This window comes from Geospiza fortis, unplaced genomic scaffold (genome assembly GCF_000277835.1).
Source record: "Geospiza fortis unplaced genomic scaffold, GeoFor_1.0 scaffold194, whole genome shotgun sequence".
In the NCBI taxonomy this organism is placed as follows: domain Eukaryota; kingdom Metazoa; phylum Chordata; class Aves; order Passeriformes; family Thraupidae; genus Geospiza; species Geospiza fortis.
This window is the reverse complement of record NW_005054322.1, coordinates 5,413,457-5,436,094: the sequence shown is the minus strand read 5'-3', so window position 1 is coordinate 5,436,094 and position 22,638 is coordinate 5,413,457. Positions and strand designations below refer to the sequence as shown.

Genomic DNA, 22,638 nt, shown 5'->3' with positions numbered 1-22,638 from the left:
GAACCTGAAAATCATTCCTGGAAGACCTCATCACTCTCAGGATGTAAAACCAGATGATTTAGAGATATGATGAGGCAGCTGGGTCCAGAGCTTTCATGGCTGGATACAGGTTCTTTATGGAAGGATGGAAGACAGTGATGAGGTTTGTGCTCTAAGCAACTGAGTGGCAGGAATTCATGCATGTTTGTGGGGGAGCAGAGGGTGAGAAACTCAAGAGCTCATGGGTCAGGAGAAGCTAACAAAAGGGATATTGTTGTGGGCATCTCACGCCACCCAAGCAATCAAGAAGGAAAGACAGATAGAACCTTCCTCAAACAACTCACGAGTTATTCAGGACAGAATAGAAAATCTCCTGTCTTCTGTAACTGGAGAAATCTGCCAACTGGAAAAACCTCTGCCTTCAGTCACAGGGTTGTCACTCACAAGATGTTCTATTAGGCCTGCCATGTGTCTGTATCTAGCAAAGTTCTGAGGAGAAAATTACTAATCACACTAGAAGACTGAGTCAGGGACGCAGAAAGCTGCACATGCACAAGTCCACGGGGCTGGATGGGCTGCCCACTGACAGTGCAATAGAAACTGGCCAATGTGATGGCCATGACTGGTACACTGAAGGGCAGAGCTACCACTCACAGAGACCTTCACTGGCTGGAGAAAGGCGCCACTGAGAACCTCACTGAGTTAAAAAAAAGCAAATGCAAGCCCAGCACCTGACATGGACTATCCTGGTACAACCAGCACAGGAGCTAGCATCTCCTGGCCAGGGAGCAGCTCTGAAGAAAGAGACCTTGGGGTCCCAAAAACCAGCAAGCTGAACATGGTTAAGCAGGACAACCCTGCAGTGATAAGGCCAGCAGGATACTGGGTGGTTTAAGCAAGGGAGCTGCCAGCAGGTTGACAGAAATTCTTCTTCCTGACAGCTGAGCACTCATCATCCACATCCATACATCTGTGTAGAGTTTTGGGATTGTCAGTACAAGAGTGGTATCGACAAACCTGAGAGAGTTCAGAGGGTCAGGGAGTGAGAAGACCAAGGCTGCAGGAGCCACTGCAGTCTTCCAGTACCTAAAGTGGGATTATAGAGAAGACAGAGCCTGGATTTCTCACAGGTGCTCACTGAAACAAGAGGGAAAGATCACAATTTTTGACATGGGAAATTGTCACTGCAGATTAGGAAGCAATTCTTCACCATTACAGCTGGTAGGCACTGGCACACATTGCCCAGAGACACTGTGAAATTGCCACCTTTAAATACTTTCAAATCTGAGCAAAGTCCTGAACAACTTGATTTAACTCCAAAGCTCAAGGCTTGAGCAGCCTCGTGCCCGCTTTCAGCAGATGCCTTGGACTAGGTGACCTCCAGAGGCCTCTTCCAACTCCTGATGTTTCTACAGCTCTGTAAGTGCCATAAAAACATACATAAGCCCCACAATGTTAAACCATAAAACCATAAAAACCAAACAAAGCCAAACCTACACAGCTTTGAATATACAATGTAATGCTGACATGTAGATGTGTCCCATGGAGGGAATAAAGAAATGCATAATAGGTAACACCACACACTGATGAAAGTAAGAGGAAAGGATGATTATGGAGACCAATGTACATCAAACAAACCCAGATGGGATTTGAGCATGCAAGATTACCAATATGTGTCACAGCTCCTATTTTATCATTCAGCTTTACTAGAGAAAATGATTTACAACACCACAGTGAGAATCAAATGACCCAGTCTGAAGAGGCAAAACTGAGTCCAACAAAAAAAATTTTTGCTGTGTTTATTTTGTAATTATCCCACCAACACACACCACCAAAAGCTGTAGAGCTTGTGGCACTGCAGTCATTTTGGAAGCCTAGTTAAAATACTCTATAAGTCTGCAATACTTTATAAATGAACACACAGAAGGTTACGTACAACTGACTTTTCATCTCTATTTTATTTCACAGAAGCAGTGCATTCTAGGATGAGAAGGAGAAAAAGTTCAGGACAAACCTGCAGTTCTCAAAATACACTGTTGATAATTCAACCAAATCAATAAGTAAATGCCATGAAACTTGTACATATTCAAGTCTCTGAAGTGATGAGCCCCTTCTTAAATAATAGGAAGATAATTAATGAAGCCTGCCTTCAGTGAAACACACTTTATAATCTGGCTTTCTTCTTACAGACAGAAAGTTTTCTGTACACTATCACCTCTGTTTTTCCTGACAGTAGGACACTCATGTTTTACAAGATTTGGTTACAAGCACCATCAATGTAAACAATTAAAATTTTAATCTCTAATTAGGTACCAGTAAACAGAACAGAGACAGAACCAGTGGGAACAGTACAAATGCAGAGTCTGTGGACACTCATTTGGCTCTCTTCCCCTCAGGATTAATGTGGCAAAATCTGGAGCTGAGATGCTTGAGGGGCTGCTGATTAATAACACACACACAAACTTCATGACTGACACTTGAGCTGTCCTGTGCTTCCCTGTGGATCTCCAGTACCAGTGCTTCCTGCCGCAGCAGGCGACAGCCCCCAGATGTGATGGACTCCTTCTAGAGGCATGCCTTAGCAGAAAAATGGCTCAGAGCCTCCTCTTCATTAAAAACCCCAATCAGCTTTTTGTCAGGAGTGTTGCTGTGATGCCAGGATCAGACAGCTACATCAGCTCAAAAGAGTTTTTTATTTCATGTCCAGATCAAATGTTTTCTGTATTATTAAAATATTGTGAAAATACCATGATTATGGACAGAAAATGATGAAGCAAAAATTTAAACCTGTGGATGCTGACTGTCCTAGGCATCACTGTTTGTATGGTGAAATGCAAGCTGATGGAAAAAGTGGCTAGTCTGACTTCATAGTGTTTTTTTATATATATTTTGGCAGGGTACAAACAATAACATGGGAATACAACTTTAGATAAATCAGGTTCACGTGTTCTAGGGAGGGATTTGATCTAAAGGTCACAATAGTCAGTGGAAAGACTGCGTGGGTCTGAAGGAGCACAGAGCAGGTAAACACACTGCACACCATGACAAATTCTTCACTAGTGCTATTTTTGGTCACAGAAAGAGAACAGTTTACCCACAACTGCAGTAAGCCTAAACACTTTTAGAGGGCAGGAGAAGGCTGATAATCTTCTGTGCTCTTTACTTTGAATAGATTTCCCTATTTATTTACTGTGTTTAGTACAAAAGACAAAGTCTATTCCTGGTAAATGCTATGAGAGCATCTCACAGAGAGGAGACTTGGACTTCAGTCTGTTGCCTTTTTTTCCTTTGTGAAGAAAACAACAGCAAAAGGAAAAAGCCTTGACTATCCCTCTGGCCTCTTCTGGACTTGGGCTGCAGGTTCCTACCCTAAAAACCTGTACTCATTTTTCTCTAGACTTTCTTCCAGAATAGATTGTAAAAACCATGCACTTACCTAAATGGGCCAGGGGAGCTGATCCACTTTTTGTAACTATTATTTATAGTGTGTGTGCTCTTCCACCTTTTTTCTCCCCTCCAAAGCAGAAATTCTTTTGATTAAAATTACCTGGCAATACAGCAAATATCTTTCTCTGAAAATGTGTTTTTATTCCACACACCACAATGCCATCATGGTAGATCTTCAGCATTTACACCTGTATATAGGCTACATCCTACATCCAGCATTATACACACATCTTTTAACATGGTCATTTCCCCAGTGGCTCAACCAGAGCTGTGATCAGTGACACTTGTCAACCAAAAATAAAACTTTCCAGAACACACATAATAAAATTTGTTTATATGACTCAAATCCTGGTGAAGGTACTTAGTTGTCATATTAGCAGCTTTTCACTTACTTTTTTTTTTAAACACCAATTTAATTAGAGCAAAACAGGTTATCAAAAATGCATATTTTAAAAACATCTTCTGAAAGACAGAAAATTTGACTTGCTTTCCCTTTGGGGAGAGGTATTCAAGAAGAAACCAGTTTCATCCAGAAAGAAGTATGCTTGCACTGGAAATACAAAGAAAAAGTTTCTGCTTTGATTATTTTTAACAGAAAAATAACAACCCCTTAAAAAACAGGGAGCTGTCTTTTATTTGGGTCTAATGGTGTAGCAATATATCAAAATGCTGGGTTATCTCTCTTGGTTTGTATTCCAAAAAGGTAAGCTGTATTGCCTGAGTCAGGAGTAGCAAACATGGTTTACTCAGGTTATCACTGTCTGTACAAGTGGTTCAGACAACAGCCCTGAGGGCTCCCCTCTAGCTGAACAGGATGGGCTTTCAGGGTGAGGGGGCTGAAAGTGTTCTCTAAGGTTTCTCTTTTGGCACTTTCTGCATCCTGGTCTGTCAAATTAAAAGATACACTGGAATTTCCTCTTCCCTGGGGAAGGAGTGATACTTCTTCTGAAGAAGTTTCTATAAAAACATTGGCAGCAAAAGGAGGGCTAAGGAATCTCCATTTTTTGCTGGACACACAGGGTAGCACAGTGTAAGGGATGAGGAAAATGCTGAGGTACCTAGTGCCTTTTTTGTCTCAGTATTTAACACCAAAGACAGCTGCCCCCAGCATATCCAGCAATGACAGCTGGAAGTTAGGGATAAGGAGCTGAGTGAAGTCCCCATAATCTGTGAGGAAAGGGTTAATGACCTTCTGTCCCAGTTAGACACACATCCATGTCCCCTGGTGTGATGCACCTGAGAGTATTGAGGGAGCTGGCAAAAGATCTTGCCAAACGCCTTTCAACCCTTTTCCAGGAGTTTTGGTTTCCTGGAGAAGTCCCAGTTGACAGGAAATTAGCAAATGTGATGCCCATCTACAAGAAGGGTTGGAAGGATGATCTGGGGAACCACAGGCCTGTCAGATTGACCTCAGCACTGGGGAAAGTTGTGGAGCAGATCATCCTGAGTGCCACCACATGGCACGTACAGGACAACCAAGGGCTCAGGCCCAGCCAGCACGGGTTTATGAGAAGCAGGCCCTGCTTGACCAACCTGATCTCCTTCTATGACAATGGGATCCACTCAGTAAGTGAGGGAAAGTCTGTGGATGCTGTCTATCCAGACTTCAGGAAAGCATTTGAAACTGCCTCCCACACCAGTCCCGGAGAAACTGATTGCTCATGGCTTGGATGGGTGGACTTAGAATAAAACTGGCTGGATGGCCAGGCCCAGAGAGTGGTGGGGAACGGAACTAAATCCAGCTGGTTGCTGGTGACAGCTCTGTTTCACATCTTCATTGATGATTTGGATGAGCAGACTGAGCGCATCCTCAGTAAGTTCACAGATGACACCAAGTTGGGTGGGAGTGTTGATCTGCTGGAGGGCAGGAAGGCTTTGCAGAGGGATTGTGACAGACTGGATCAATGGGCTGAGGACAGTCTTGTGGAGTTCAGTAAGGTGATCCAAGTGCTGGGTCCTGCACTTGGTCGAAACAATCCCATGCATTGCAACAGGATGGGGGGAAGAGTGGCTGGAAAAGGACCTGGCTGCGGGGCTGCTGGTCAATAGCCAGCTGAACATGCTCCAGCATGTGCCCAGGTGGCCAAGAAGGCCAATGGCATCCTGGCCTGTATCAGGAATAGTGTGGCCAGCAGGACTGCTGTACTTGGCACTGGTGAAAGCTGCAGCCTGAATCCTTGTGCTCAGTTCTGGGCCCCTCCACTCAGGAAGGACATTGGGGGGCTGGAGCATGTCCAGAGAAGGGCAATGGAGCTGGTGAAGAGTTTGGAGCAAAAGTCTGATAATGAACAGCTGAGGGAACTGGGATTGTTTAGTTTGGAGGATTACCTCACTGATCTTTACAACTATCAGAAAAGAGGTTGCAGTGAAGTGGGGGTTGGTCTCTTCTGCCGTATCTTGAGTAACAATGAGAGGAAACAGCCTTAAATTGCACCAGGAGAGGGTCAGATTAGATATTAGGAAAAAAATATTCGCTGAAAGGGTGGTCAGACCTTAGAATAAATTGTCCAGGGAGTTGGTGGGGTCAGTGTCTGGAAGTGTTTAAAAGGATGTGGCACTTGTGGATATTGTTTAGGGGTGATTATGGTAGTGCTAGGTTGTCACCTCGATTTAGATGATCTTGAAGACCTCTTCCAAACCTTGATGTTTGTGTAATTCTGCCCCACCTCATGACTGCCAGCTCTCAAAGTAGGGAAGGAAAGTGTTTCCTCACAAGAAACTTCTTGCCTGACCCTACTGGGGCTGTGCTGCTGGGACCTGCTGTGCTTAGAGCTGCCTTTGGAACCTGTGAAAGGGAAATAAGACCCCCCTTCTTTTCCCACCTTTCCTGAGTTAAGGGAATTTCTCTGAAAAGTTAAAGGAGTTTGTTTTCACATATTAGTCTTCATTGTCTCCCAAATGAAAATGGAATACTATGTGCCTCTTCTGGCACTTCCTGCACCATCGGTCCAAGGGCTGGTCAGAAACATCCACCTTGCGCTGCTGTGCAAAACCTCTGTGCTGATCATATCCTCCACTATAGAGACACAGGGTGCAATCTCAGACTGCTTTACTGTACCCAGTTTGGGAATGCCAATCTCAGAGGGTTCTGAGTATTTTCTTCACATATTTAACAAACCTCTGCATCACCTTCTTCTTGGCGAGGAACCTTCCATAAGCTCAGGGTAGACCCACTGCTGTCAGTCACAAGTAGAACACTTTTCCTCTGGAAGGTATAAGTTAGAGAAACCTCAGATGTAAAATTCTTCTTCATTAACTGGTGAAGCTGAGCAAACACGATCATCCAGAGAACAGGGAGCTGCTCTCAAGGGCTGTTTGTGTTGCTCGGGGAGAGATGCTGACCTGAAAGAGCTGGAAGACCATTCTGAAAGAGAAGGCAGTGAACCATCAACTGACTCATAAGTATTGCACATGGCTGATACAGGCCTTCCACTGGTGGCTGCCTGTTTAGCCCTACTGACAGTTGGTTTCTGTGATGGAAGAGAGTCTTCCAACTCACTGCAAAATCCATTAAGGGCAGAGTATGCAGAAACCACAGACAGGTCTGAGAAGGACAGCTTCATCCCTGTGTCCACATCAGTCTCTTGGGCATCGTCTAAGTCATCAATGTTAAGCTTAGGGCTGCATTTCCATGTTTTTAACCTGGTTGCAGGTGACCCAGCATTAAAAAACTGAAATGGTTCACTGAAATGAAATGTCTCTGATGCTGAAGAGGAGTTCACTGTGGGCAAGCAGAACAGAGACTTGCTTCGTTGGAATGACCAAGAAATGCTGGAGGCACTCCTGGATCTGCGTGTGAAGTCTCCTAGATCACCGTGTCTCAAGTCCTCCTGGGAGAAACCAAGATAATGACCAAGGCCATTTGTGTGATGTACCTTTTTTGGACCCATTTCTTGTGGCTGTTCAGAGACAGATCGGTGGCTCTGAGGAAGGAAGGCTGGCAGAGCGGTGAAGTGGGAATCTGTTGACACAGATGGATATGGTTGCTTCTTCTGCTTTGCAGACTTCCTACACCAACTGTGTGCTTGCTGCAGTAGGGAGAGCGAAAGAAGAAGATCACATTAATACAGAATTGGCAGTTTTACAACCCTGAGTCTCCATTGCTGAGTTGTTACTGCAAATAATTATGAAGCAGACTTCAGTCAGTATGCTTGCAGCAAATGTTTCACTACAATAACAAAGACAAACCACCCTGCCAAAATCCCAAATATTTACATAAGGAGCCTCAAAGACAAGAAGAATAAATGGTAGAGAAGCCTTGCCTTGTGGGCTGAATTACACTAGCTTGAATTTCTCACTTCCTATTGACTTATTCAGATTCATTCATATTCTGTCTTCCAACATTACTACTTTAGTGGACAGCTTAGGGAAAAAAAAAGAAATGGAAGAAGTATATTACATAATTTTAATTTCTCATGTCTTCCTTACATTTTTTTTTTGTTTTGTCCTCCTTTAAAACATCAGACAGCCTTCAGCAAGTTCATTCTGTCTTCTCAATGGAAATTTACTAATTCTTTCAACTCTTTCACATTTTCTTTCTTACCTAGTCAGTTCTATTAACTAGCTCACAATGACATTACAGACACACATTCAGTTTGCTTGTAGACACCTAGACTGGAGAGCCAAACTCATGGCTATGATCCAAATCTGGAGCTGAATCCCAGTCCCAGGGCAGGATTCAGTTGCCTACCCATCAGATACTCAAGCATTTGAACAGGGAAAGCAGCTGTGACAAATGATGAGCCAACATCCTTCTCAAGAAAGAGCTGGAGCAAGGTGGCCTTTCCTGTGGAACTGGTGTCTGGGTAACCGAACTGTGTTTGAGCAACCATAAGGTTTTTCACCTTTGCCCTTATTTCAGTGAGGCTTTTAGAAATTAGCCTTTAAAAAAGTTTAATTTAAAGTCTCGTCAATGGAATTTTTTGCATAATACAGAATGCTTGATCTCTGTTCCAAAAGGGACAGGAACTAAAGGGACAAATTGCAAGATCATACCCCTGAGAATAAACAATAATCTCAGCTACGGGACTTGTCAGTTGGAAATAGGAAAGAACTGGGCATCCTGATCTCTTTCTGCTATTAAAGCAACAAGGCAGTGCCAACATGGTATTGGGCAGTCTCATGTGAGTTGAAAAAGCACTGTGGACAACACTGTTATGGCCTCATCTGGAAAACTGCACATGATTCCAATCACACCTATGTGAAAAAGAATAAAATTTGAACTGAAAATGATGGAGCCACAGGAAAAAAAAAGATGAACTATCCATTAAAAAAACAGAACCACAAACTAATAAACGGTTTCTAATAACAACAGAAAGAGAAGAATCTTCTGGGGTGAGTAATGGATAAAGACAGAGCCTGCTCATTTTACCAAACAGATTATATGACATGACAGAAAGAGCTGAGACCTGGCAACCAAGGAGGTTCTTTGTACCCAGCCTCTAAAAGAGCTCCATACATTGCTGCTTCTAACATCTTGCTAGTGCACATCACATTGTCTTAGTGACCCAGATCTGTCACAGCCATATTCTGGTTTTTATTGAAGTGATTTTATGGGCAAAAAAAGGGTTTTCACATCTGCAAAAAATGCTTAGTGCTTTCATGATTTCTTACTAGAGCTTATAGGACAGCCAAACCACAGAAGTCATTTAGATACTGTAGATGTGTAAATATACATATGCATATTTGATATATATGTGTACATATATATATATATATATATATCTGTAATAAGGTGTGTTATTTCATAACCTATTTCTGTGTAACATAGTAAGCTGTTTCCCTCAATGTCATAAAGAATTATATGAAGGAAGAAATTGAGGACAAAAGACTGACTCAAATGACTCAAAGGACTCAACTGACTCAAACGTAATGAGTCAGTTGTCAACAAAACATTAGCCAGAAATCACATTAGACCTCTACAAATAACATTATTTTATTAGTGCAATATGTGAGCCAGTTTGTTTAAAAATTACTCTGTAAGACAAAAAGCTTGTCCACTAGCTGTTTTTTAACTAAATGCATTTTTGGATAATGCAGAAATAAGAATCTGACATGCTGAAAGTCCTGCACTCTTTGGTGTGTTTGACCAAGAAAACAGTCCTAAATTTGTTAGCATTAACTGAAGTCACCATTTTTTTTTCTCTGCAGTAACTCTGTTATGAGATACACTACACGAACTCAACCACCATGCTCAATGAATCAATTCCCAAAATCATTTTGGGAACAGATCTATCCTTGCACTGCAGAGAGTTCCAGGGCCAGTACCTTTACCTTGTGCAGGCCACACCACCTGTATACCACACATACATCAGGCAGAGCCCACAGACATCACAAATGAGATTTAGCTGTCCGGTTAATACAGCCAGTGGGGTCTGGAGAGCAATTCAGCTTTCCCTGAAAAAAAAATTATTGTGTGTGGTTTGTTAGTTGAATTTTCTATGTCCTTGGGCTGTACTACAGTGAGAACACACACTGTAGCTGATAACCTACTTTAGGTAAGATGTTAGTTTTAGGGTTTTGCTAGTAAAACCTTTTTTTTCCCCTAGTTCTTTCAATGTTTCTGCAGATAGATGGATGCATTAATTTTACACAAAATATTTGCTGCTAACCTTGCTCCTGGGTCACAGCTCCTGGTCAAGCCTAGCTGGCCTGGCAGGAGGTAATGGTGGATGGTGAGAAGGGAGCAAGCACAGCCTGCCCCCAGAATGGCTGCCTGCAGGGCAGACTGAGTGACATCATTCTGAGCTCCTTTCTGAACAGCTGTTTATAGGAGGAGCTGCTCACCTTGATAATTTTTTTAGAAGAGTTAGGATTTAAAAGACCTATTTCCTAATGCTGCTCTTCATTATATGGGCAGAAATGGGGAAATAATGGCGAGATATTATTTTAATACTTTAATCTTAAAGGAATGTAACTGAAGGCTTTCCTGGCTGTGAGAACACCAGACAGTAAAAGCAGCAGTGGTGTGCCACAGGTAGAAGAGTGTACCGCAGGTAACATGTCAGAAGCTCCATCCCACGAGATACTAGTGAACAAAGATTACAGGCTAATCCTGTATTGTAGAGAACTGGATTATGTGGACTAATAAGACTTTTCTATATCTACATTCTCTAACTTGTCAGAGATCACAGAGGGGATTCAGTGATTTAGCCAGGATTAAAAGTCAGGCAAAACTAGCTCCTTGTCCTGTGCCAAGGCCAGTAACTGTGCTCCCCTGTGCCACCTTGGGATGGCACACCGAGTGCTGCACGCTCCTCTTCAGCTTCTGAAGGAGCCTTCTCTGCCCCCTTAATCCTGCCACTGGCTTTGAAAACAGCTGCATCATTTCTGAGTTATTTTCTTTTTCAAGTCCTCATCATCAGCCTTCTCACAGCTTGCTAACGCTCTCAGCATTGCCTGTTGCCTCCCTGCTGCCTGGCAGAGCCTGCCTGGCACAGCCACGCTGCCTGCAACAGGCACAAGCACCAGGGAAAAGCCAGAGAGGGCATCAGTCATCTGAGAGGACAAAGGCACAAGGCAAAATTGATTTTGACCAAAATTCCAAATGCAGGGAGGTAGATTTGTCAGACCTTGCCACTGAGATGTGCAGCAAACCCAGCCACTGACTGAAGAGATTAGCTCTCTAACAGAACAGATTTTTTCATCTGGTGCTAATCTGCTGCTCATTTATAATCTCTGCACAAATCTTTGTGAAGCCTGGAGGAATTTAGAGTCTTTGTGTTTTACAATGGGCTGCAGAAGAATTTCATGATGAATATCCGGGAATGCCATAAACAACTTGGGGTGAACCTTTCAGAAATGCACTTTCAACTTGGGCTGCTGGGACCTAACAGAAAGAATCCGTGAGTGTTGCTGCAGTCTATTTTAAGTTATCTGCTTTTTAAGAAAGCAGATAGAGATCTCCTTAAGCGTTATCTGCATTAAGAGCTGCCAGCAAGGCTTTCCTGAGGTCAGGACCCAGCAAGCACAGCAATGACATCACCATCTCGAGCCCAGATTTTGCCTGCCTTGCTCAACAGGAGTGTGATGGTGTTTGTTTAATTGTATTAAAACCAGTGGAACTGATCCAGAGGGAAAAAAATCAACACAAGAAAAAGTGGCAGAGATTAGTCCTCAGTATCATCATAATAAGTCTTATTGAAAGGCAAATAGTCAGAAGCACAGCATTTCAAAAAGGCAAAATGCACTGATTTGATTAAAAATTGAACCTCTTTGAAAAGCAGCTTGTAATGTGCTTACAGAAATAGAAAAGCTAAGTGTTTTGTAACACAAAATATATTCATGCTCAAGAATTTTTGCTGGGTGTATAGATTTGTGAGAGATCCTAGTATGCCACAGAACTTTACTGGATAAAGTACCTTAGGCTGAAGAAAAACAAGTAAAAATCTCTTATATGAGTTAGAGACTGATTCTCTATGCTCCCCCAAAACCCAGACATCAGCATTAAGGACAACCAAACACTTATGTCACAAGAAGGAAAGGAAAAAATAGAATAAAATATTTTGTAAAGCAGGTGACTAGTATTAGATTTGCAGATTAATTAAATCAGTTCATGGCACCTCCCTCAACTGAGTCAATTATTTTCTCTAAAAGTGTGTCTTTTTCATCACTTTCAGAAGAAAATAAATATAAGTTTTGTCAAGGTACCCTGTACACATTCTTGCCTATCATAAGACATAGAACAGTTTGGGTTGGAGGAGACTTTAGAGATTGTACAGCTACAACCCCCCTGCCATGGGCTGGGACACCTTTCACCAGACCAGGCTGCTCAAAGCCCCATCCAGCCTGGCCTTGAACACTGCCAGGGATGGGGCATCCACAGTTTCTCTGGGCAACCTATGCCTATGGATGCTTTTCTTGCCTTTCTTCCTCTTTGTGCTCAATTCTGCTCTATCTGCACTATTATGTATAATAATTCAGCAAGCTTTAAGGTCTTTTTTGACCTCCATTTTCCTTCACTGTTCGCTGCAGAAGTGCACTTTCTTCACCTGTTTTTGTCTTTTTGCCTTCTCTGACCCTGGTTTAGCTGCCCTTTTTTCTCTTTTCCACTTGTACATAACTGAGTCCTCTTGTCCCAGCTCCTTGTGTCAGTTATGGCTGCTACCTCTGCTCCTGAAACCCATGACACCACTTCTCAACTCAAGATTACAGCTGCCCCATACAGATAAGAACATTGGCCGATTAATTCAGCAAAACAGCTAAAAAAAGAATCCCTCTACCTCCTCATAAGCTGTGATCTGTTAACATTTGCAGTGTTATTTCAAGGATGCCTTAAAAAGCAGCACTAGGCAGAAAATAGCCACCTCATAAACTGCACAGGGACTCTCTGGCATGTAAAACAGCAGCAGGTCCTATGCTCAAGTGCTGAGTCTCTGCCTAGGTAAGATATTAATTTTTCTGGTGTCCACCTTCCTCCTGGGTATGTCTGCATGTTCCATCTCACGCAGAGTGGCTAAGAAATCCTGCCAAAAAATTATTTTACTTTTCCTACTCTATCCAGAGATGTTATCATAATTTAAAGAAGCCATCTGTGCACTTTCTCCTTTCTGCTCACTACCCTTGCTTCCCAAACATGCATGGCCAAGCCAGTCCAATCAGTTACCAACCTTTCCTGCTTCCCACATCGCATTGCCAGGAGTGCAAGTTGATTAGCACTTCATCTGTCTCTGTGTGGATTACGCCCAGAGGCAGCCAAGAATCTGGACAAGACCTATAAATCCAGCAGTACACCCAGCATACCAGTACATGGTATATTCTTAGCTACATTATTTATATGTTCTTCCCACTGCTCTGCCAAAAGCTCCCCAGAGCTGCTGCTTCTGGGCTGAGCTCTGGTGAAGCAGTGTGGGTGTCTTCCCACAGGATGCAATCGTGTTCCTAAGCCTTGCCCCTGCTCCAGCCAGCTGAACCCTGTACCTCAGCTGTCATATGGCTGCATGCTTGGAGCAACTTGCCAATGTGTAAAAGCTACTGTGACAAAATAATTCTGAAGGGCTTCTCTGCAAATGAAAGAATAGTTTCTTGGCATTAAACAGATTTGTCTTACCCATGAATAACTTTGTTGTCTCTTGAACTGACTTTATCTAAGCCCCCTGATAATTGCATTTGCAAAATGGATTAAGAACATGGATCAATCTGCTGGCAAGTACCCAAGTCCCTGTCAGGTCATGCAAGAGGTCACATTTTAGCTTAAACATGGAGGTATACTCAAACTTCAAACTTTAAACACTGCTTGCAATTTAACGGGGATGTTAATCTACCATTTTTGGTACAATTATAATTTTAAAAAGGTGCACTATCTGTATAAAGTAAACAAAACCATTCTGATGATTACTAACTATCAACTGAAAAGTAATGAGAGGTCATTGTTTAAATTTATATAGCTGGGAAGAAATCAAAGTTATCATCAATGCTGTGGCATGGATAATATTGCTAATAGCAACTCTCTACGAGAAGTCAAAATGTAGTCTTGTTACTTTCAAAGGTAGATAATTATAATTGCTTTAAATTAGAATGAATTAAATTAATATGAGGAGTTCGTGGATCACCAAATCCATGCTCCATCATTTCCTCTCCCTAACTGACAATCCTACCTTAAATTCAGGTATTAACCTGCTTGCACCTCCTGGCTGTTATGTAGTTAGCTATGAATAAAATCTATTTATTGGCAGGCTCTTGTTCCTGTATCAAAACAATCATTGAATAAACCGGCTTTTTCCTGCTCCTGCTGTTTATCATGTGCTCTGTCTTCAATTCAGAGCTCCCTTCAGACTTTGGTTGGGCTTAGGTGACCCTACTCTTCCAGTTTCCCTTTGCAGGACTGTCTCTCCATTCCTCTGCATGGGGTGAGAGCCTTTCCCTGTCCCTGCACCTTTCTGATGTCACCTTTCTGGAGTCCAGAGCCAAAGACAGATGTGTCCCTTGGGACCCTGTGCAACCTCCCATGCTTCCTATGGCACAGTAACTCTGGTACCCACCAGAGACTGCAATTTTCTTTTCATGGTCATGTTGCACTGGTGGCTGTAGGGATCTGAGTAACAGGAAATTTTCCCTTTGATTTAGCCTTAGAGCTCCACTTCTTATTGTACAAATGTGCTTAAAACCCATACACCAGGACCTAGTTTTCATGACTTTAAAACAGTATATGTTAGATCCAAAGTCTCTGTTTTCCTTCCACTTTGCATATACTAAACTTCTTTTGCTTCACCACACTTCCAGAGTCATAAACTCCATTTCTGTAACTTCATTCTCATTTGCCATTTTGTCCTCCTGTTCAGAATCATCATCATCCTCACCGAAAACAGAAATGAAAACCAATTGTATTCGCAGGCCATACTCAGGCAGGTTTCTGCTCTTCTCTTTTGGCTAAAATCTTTTTCTGATTTTCTTTGCTCAGCAAGTGTCTCTTTACCTCTGTACTGCCTGACAGTTGTTACTTCTGAAAATTTGCTGGGTTTAAACCAAAAGCCCTATTTAGAAGCCCTATTTTTTTGTTGTTGTTTTTACCCTTCAGTTTTTTTGAAACCAATGTAAGGTCCCATAAACCAAAGTCACATCACACAGCAGAAACGTCCTGAGAAAGAACAGGGAAAAGAGGACATAGGTGACTGTGGTTGCTGTGCATAAGTTTGGTGATGACACGTCAATTCAGTTTGCAGCTTATCTCAACACAGGCTAACACAGATATGCCTAAAGTGCAATCAGCAACCCTGACAAATTGGTGACTGGCTTGCCAGATGGGCAAGGAAGCTGCCCTCCTCAGCCCTTTACAAGTGTTATTCAGCTCTGGCATAGGATTTCTCTGATGATGGCACCTGCAAAGCAGCGTCGAAAGGTCAGTCCCAGTACCACCTGGATGTGACTCACCAGAGCAGAGATGTCCTGTGTACCTGGAATTTCAGTCCCAGGAACTACAAACTCAGAGGCACTGTGCTACAGAGGGGTGCACACACCTCTCTGCATGCTGGGAAGTCAGCACAGTGCAAGGACGGCACCCACAATGCATCTTCCACAGAAACAAGGTCAGACCACTGGACAAGCCACATGAATGGAATTAATTTCAAAAGAATACCCTCTGAAGTCTGAACAGCAGCCTTACAAAGGTGAAGGAATGCGCTCCTTGATTTGAATGTAAGCAGCAATAAAAACCTCTGCAGTGCAAGAATGCACATTAACCTGGCTCTGGATTGCCACAGATACCCCTCTGCAGGGCAGGCAGCTATTAAGAGTTTGCTGCTTATCCTTTTATCTCCCTTGGCTGTGGTGTAGTGAAGCAGAGCATGCTGATATATTGCCCAGATATGGTGCCTACAGATGTCCTAACAAACAAACTCTCAGGATTCAGTTATGAGCACTTGAGATTAGTTCAAAAAGAGAATCAGTGGGAATGTCTCTCTTAGGCTGCTCTTCAGGACACATTTCTTTTCCTTCATCACCTCTCTCTTCATCCTGTTAATCACTGTGCAAAAGAGAGATGCAGTTTGTCACCCAGTGATGCTAGAAAATAATGAGTACCATTAGGACTTCTGCTTGTCTCCCATAAAAGTCTCATAACTGAGGGCTATTTTAAAACTCCCTGTCAGTTCTGTGTCCATACCTCTTATAAAACTACACTCACCAGCTATGATTTCTCCACTCGGGCTGATAATTCCTTCTCTCCTCATTTAAAACTGCTATCTCATCTCACATCACTCTTAGCATAAACTGAGGTTGACTGATATCTGGCTAACATCATTCACTGCTTTTGTGATCAGTTACACAACACAGCAAGGGGTTTCAAATTCTTTTTTCAGCAGTACTGTCCTGGCTCTTGCTCCAAGGATAGAGAAAAAAAACAACCAGCCAACCAACAAAAGGGCAACTGTCAGTGCAGGGTAAGCTTTCCTGCACAAACCCAAGAAATGTGCTTCTATTTCCCTGTCTACTGAGTTTACCTGCAAAAGGATTCTATTTCCATCATGGTCTTCTGTCTGCCACCTGCCTTCGCTGATGGGGCTGCAAGGGTTGGGCAAGAGAGGCACAAGCTGCCCCACATCTCTCACTCTGAACTCCAGCACAGCTGACTCTGTCCGCACTGGAACTTGTCCCTTCGGGAGTTTTTTTAAAGAAAACTGAATGTCTATTTCCATGTTAGAATAGACAGGAAAAACACAGAAGTCTGTTTTTTTCTGACACATTGGTCTTTTCAGTATTAACTCATACAATTTCAGAATGTCCACAAAGTTCTCATTCCTGCAGTATATGGTGAAGCGGATCATTTCTTTCCCGTAGTGCACTGGGCGAATGGCCCACAGAGGAGTCTCTGGAGCCAAAGTGTAAAAGTCTTGGCTGCAAGGCATGTAAGGGAGGAACTTCCCATGCATTAGCTCTGTGTGGTGGTAATGCCAAGGTGGCCGCTGAAAAGTCTCATGGAGCTGCAAAATGGGTTCCTCTCCGTACTCCTCCTGCAGGAACAGAATGACAGCGAGGGCTGGCTGAGAAACGCCGGCCTTGAGCGGCTTCCTGCGCTTCCTGGGCACTCGTCTTTCTGAGACCCGAAACAGCTGCAGGTCTGGGTGGATCCAGGCTAGAAGCTTATCAATGGCCTGCTGAAGAGTCTTGGATTCACCTGGGTCTGTGATAATATGGACACTGACAAGGAATGGGTCTTGTATGCCTTCCACAGAAAGTTCACCTGAAATATTAAAAGAAAAAAGAAGTCCTTTAATATTTGCAACCAAGTTACAACACTTAGATGACCCTTAAAGGAGAAACAGTCTACTCAGTCACAGTGGGTTTTTCTTTTTCTCCAGCTCTCTGAATCTCACTTGTAGTAAACAACAACAAAAAAAGTACAGCGATATAGCAACCAAGAAAATAATCAGGAGGCAGAGAAAAGTTTCATCAAGCATACCATAAGAGCTGCTGTTTCTCTGAGACAGCATCCAAAAGATGCTAGTCAACATGCATTTATTTGTTGGAAAAGACCTGTTCCATACAGTTGAGAGGTAGGAAAGACAAAAATACTGGTGTAGAGTGGGGGTTTAAGGGACGTTAATGATGTGCAGAATGATAAGGGTGGAAAGTGTTCATCCCACCTTACTTTCATTTTTGCCAACTGGCTCAGGGCATGGAAATCTCACCATTGAGCTCTATCACCCTGACACTGGAGTTTTACACACAGTTAAATGTTTTATGTCCTTGAGAGGTAGGAAAGACAAAAATACTGGTGTAGAGTGGGGGTTTAAGGGACGTTAATGATGTGCAGAATGATAAGGGTGGAAAGTGTTCATCCCACCTTACTTTCATTTTTGCCAACTGGCTCAGGGCATGGAAATCTCACCATTGAGCTCTATCACCCTGACACTGGAGTTTTACACACAGTTAAATGTTTTATGTCCTGGAGCCAACTATTCTAGTAAGTAAGGCAACGATTGTAGGGAATAAAACTGAACAGGAACCATCAAGATGAGAAACACCTCATGTGTTAGAGCCCAGCATGTGAATTTATCAGCATTTCTGTTTTCAATCACTGACCTGGATTCCTGAAGTGGTGAAATAGGGAATCTCAAACTTTACACTAATGGGAGGTTTTCCTTCCTTGTCTTCAGCTTCAACACTTGGAAGTCCAAAGTGAGCTCTCATCAGGTATTCTTTTCCACCCTATCCAAAAGGGACAATTGTTTTTTTCTTGAAACAAAAAATAATAAAAAACTTGCAATGATACAAGTAGTTTTCTTAATGTCAAACTGCTGAACTCCACTATTTTTTCCAGCTCTTCTCCAGAGCTTCAGAGTGACATGTATTTTTATTTGTGAAATCTTTAAAAAAAAAAAAAAAAAAAAAAGCAGACAAGCCTCCTTCAGGCATACAGGTCCTTCTTTAGGATAATATATTACTTGTCCCTACATCCCTACAAATCCTGCACTGTTTATATCTTCAGACTGTAATACTACTGCTTCAAGGTTTTCTTAAGATTAGGGAAGACTCGTAAAGGGAGGAGACACAAAAAAGTTACACTTCCTCAGGGGAAAAAAGAAACCTCTAGTTAACCTTGGCAATGTTCAGAGGGGCTCTATCTCTTGTTTGTCCCTGGAACTTTGAGAGCCCAGCAGAGCAATGGCTGGTTCGAGGGCTAGGGAGAAATTGTTACTTTGTTCTGCTGGAGTTACATGCCAATAAAGACGCATGGTGATCCAAGGCACTTTAACAAATTAATCAAGTAACCTTGATATTTTTGCTGAAATGGTTCCCCTTGTGTGGTATTCTGAAACCACCTCCATGTCTGAGACCCTGAGCTTGGGCACAAAGCCTAAATGTGAGAAGCCTTAGAAAAGCTTCCCAAGCTTTTCACTGTGCAGACCACATTTAATAAGGGGATTGTCTCAAAGGCTATTCCCTCTCCTATTAGCAATCAGTACAAACCTCTCCCTTCTCCCTCCTGGCATCAGAACAACATTCTTGTGATACTTCACCAATTGCTTTAATGGAAAAGCAGCTTTGTGTGAGTAGCGTATTTTAGTTGTCTTTCAATATAGAGTAGCTGCAAGACCCAGAGAAAATTTAGATGCAACTGCACAGCTTTGCAGAGAGGAATGACTGGTAAACACGATGTCGGCCTCAATTTAGAACTGCAGAAAGATATGGCATGCAGAGCAAATAGCAAGCGTGCATCTTGCCTAGGGGAGATAAAGAAAAACCAAATAACTAATCAAAAATACAATTACAGCAGAGTTCTCGTATCTCTGCATGAAATGGGTGATGTGGAGTGACTTTGTCAGATGGCTAATGGAAGGGAAAAAAATGGAAGCAAAAAGAAAAATGGGGTCAGTATGTGGCAAGAGGCTTTGCTGTGGCAATCATTACTGGTAGGTAATTCTTTGAGATACCCCCTGTGGGGAGTCACAGCGTGGGAGAAAGACAAAAGGGCTGTGGGGGGAGGTCCCCTCGTGGTCCTCTACATTGGACAGCAGAACAGGAAGGAAAACAAATTGCAGAGGACAGTGATCTAATAAAACCTGAAACCTGATAACTACACAGTCATTCATTTTCTAAGGCTGGAATAGAAGATTCAGCTTTTTTCTCTCTCTGATTCTTTTGTTACACAAATGCTATCAAAGCCTGCAATAAGTGACAGGCTTGATATTTATGCATATAAATGACTGCAGCTCTGAAAGAAGCCTGGGCACAACAATGTGAAGCACAGAGCCATCATTTCGGTCAGCTTCTTGCCCTGCATTAAAAAAAAAAAAAAAGTCCCTGAGCACGGCTTTTCTACCCTCCTGTTGCTCAGCATGGTGCATGGACACTGAATGGCTGAAGCATTTTTCAGAAGCGGAGCCTTGTGGGAGCCAGTGGCAGCATTAGTATTCTGCAGCCATCGCTGCCTGTGCCCATCAGCACCAGATGCTCACAGGAGCAGCCTCAGAGGCACAGCACAAAGCCATCCTTAGGAGCCAGAGTTACACAGAGCAGAGCAAACCATCTCTTCCTTTTGAGCTAGCAGCGATTATGTGGATGCGACAGATCAGCACAGAAAGAGCTTCAGTCCTATTTTATGCTAGCACAGATGCTTTAACATGTTTCACTATGTGGCTTCTAAGCTTCTAAAATGGCAGCCCTTTCTGTTTGGGTAAGAAAAAGAGAAACTTAAGCAGTTTGTCCTTATGAGCTAAGGACAAACCTTCCCCTTGCAACAAGTTGCAAATTGTTTCTATGTTGCTAACAAGTCTTTTTCCTTCATCTGACAAAGGAGGCGAAACAACACCATTTCTCATAGCACAGTTCAATTTGCCCCGGGGCAAATTGTTACAGAAGCTAATGAAAGCTCTGCATATGTATTAGCCTTCCTGTGTTACTAGTTAATCCCATAGAAAATATCAAAATGCTGAGGCATCTATTTGAAAATAAGCTTCACAGTTCTCACAGCTATTACATTTTTTCTCTTCCTATGACAGAAGGGGATTAGGTCTCTTTGAGTTGGCAAAGCACTAACTTTGCTAAGAGGTAATTACTACTAGGATTGAAAGAGTATTTTACAATTCTAAACTTTTTACTCCTCTGCTAGGTAGTTAACCACCCATGAGAGGTTAAAGCAGTCAGTCAGCCCAAAGGGTGTGGAGCTGTGGCCCTGATATTTTATGATTGTACGGGTCCTTCTGTACATATTATTTTTATTTTGTTGCTGATGTGATATTGCTGAGCTGAGATAAAAGAAAGTCCTGCAAAGCAGAATGGCAGTCCAGCCCTGTGACTCTTCCTGCCCAGAAACCAGGACATTTTCATCAGTAAGACAATCTGAAAGAAAGCAGTGTGTCCTGTCAAGTCTGCCTGTGCCAACTACCTCCTTTTGTGACTTCTCTGAAACTGAAGATGCCCAGGCTTGGGGACAAACAGGACAGGTGGATTTGACAGTGCTGGGTTCATGGTTGGACTTGACGATCTTAGAGGTTTTTTCCAACTTAAATAACTTTATGATTCTATGATCTAGTGACACAAATACCCAGGGGTGAAGTGGAAAGCAATGGGTTCAGTGGCTGGAGGAGCAGCCAGCACCCCTGAGAGGCGCCATAAGGAGTCAGGTGTCACTCTTGCTGGCTGGGAAGGCAGGGCTCCTGACCCACGGCAGGTGCAAGGGTTAAAGCAGTCAGTCAGCCCAAAGGTCAGGACAGGAACCCTAGCAGCTGGGAAGCAGCCAGACTCATCTGCAGATATGGAGAACTGAATTTAACGTTCCTTCTCCCTACAGTATGTATCCATTTAACTTTAACCCACACAAGAGGCAAAATGTGCCTTGAGTTTTCTTCCACACCACGTGCATAATCCTAGGTTAGAGAAGTCTCCCATTCCATTTGCTTTTTGGCCCTAGGTCTCTTGCACACCTTGCTTAAGCAAAACTCTGGCCATGACCTGGCAGTCTGGTCCCTCTTTTACACTGTGACATACTCAGGTTGCATTTCCTCTGGAGGTGCCCTGAGTAAAAACCCATTCCTTCTCGTGGCAGTGTTCCAACTACTGTTTTATTTCAGAAGTCACCACCTCCAGCAGTCTTGATGAGATCTGATTTTCCAGGCTTCTCCAGTGAACTAAACTCATCCCATAGCAGAGCTTAGGAAGGATATAAATACCTGTCTCCCTGAAATGTCTCTCCTCACCCTGTGCTGGTGAAACAAGGGGTGAACCTAAAGACCTCTTAGATTTACCAGGAGTTATTTAATGAAGAGTTACCTACAGGGCCAAGGAAACCAGGTAAGTTTCATAGGATAGGATTTAATTTACAATAAAGTGAGATTTTAGGCAGACTGGTTCCTGGTCCTAGTTTGTGCATGTGAGAGAGCATTTCCAAACTGTGGCAGATAATTTCAGTTTTCTAGTCACGTACATTTTCAATCTTCTCTCCAGGAAACACAGAGGAAATATCCAACCTAAAAATACTTGAATTTTTTTTTTTTTTCTGACCAGCACTATTGCATTGAGAATCAGAACACTGGAACACAAACTTCCATTTTTTCTACTGCAGCATGATGCTTCATGAGAATCAACACCTGAACATGTCCTGTGCCATACAGACCAGATTCCTCTATTGCTACACCAGTCAGTATGACTTCAAATTCCATTTGACCAAATTGCATGATGCAGTACCAGAGATGTAAATCAGGCAACAGGAGCAGTTCAGGGTGAATTTGCCAAGCTTCTGAACTGCAACTCCCATCAAGCAGTACTTCATTATCAAGAAATTACTGCTATTAGGAAGTAATGAAATAATTCAAAACCAAACATTACAAAACAGCATGTTTTTTCACTGTTAATCAATCAAAATATTTCAACTGTGGGAATGTAAAATAATCCCAAACACTGTATAAATAATGTCAGAATAAAAAGGCACTATAATATTTCCAATTAAAATTTCCCAGGATTGTTGTTGCACAGAAAGTATCAGTACCTCCCTGCTTCAATCGCATTGCCAAACACAAGGAAATGTCAAAACTGTAGCATTTCTCAGTGAACAGGACCTTCACATTTTATCTGAGTCCAAGGCAAGAGTGATCCTTTTAGGTGTACTAATTGAAAGGCTCACGGGCAGGCACAAAGTCAGAGGCTGCTTTCACAAACAAGGAGCTCTGCTTTATGGGCAGCTGCAACAGAAGCAGTAACTGGACACCTCTGGCAGCAGAACCCACCCCTAGGTTGGTCATGCTTTGATGAATTATGCACAATCAATAAACTTTAGAA

General features: G+C 42.7%; 1 protein-coding gene across 1 annotated transcript in view; it reads right to left on the bottom strand.

The window, feature by feature from the left end:
- Window positions 1-3,818: 3,818 nt before the first annotated feature.
- The window catches only part of FAM124A (family with sequence similarity 124 member A), a 29,922-nt gene continuing 11,102 nt past the window's right edge, over window positions 3,819-22,638 (bottom strand). The window contains exons 2-3 of the mRNA XM_031056832.1: window positions 16,362-17,101; window positions 3,819-7,454 (exon numbers count right to left, since the gene is read on the bottom strand). Of these exons, the coding sequence (XP_030912692.1) occupies window positions 6,657-7,454; window positions 16,362-17,101 (1,538 nt within the window). The 3' untranslated portion in view covers window positions 3,819-6,656. The remainder of the gene's footprint in view (window positions 7,455-16,361; window positions 17,102-22,638) is intronic.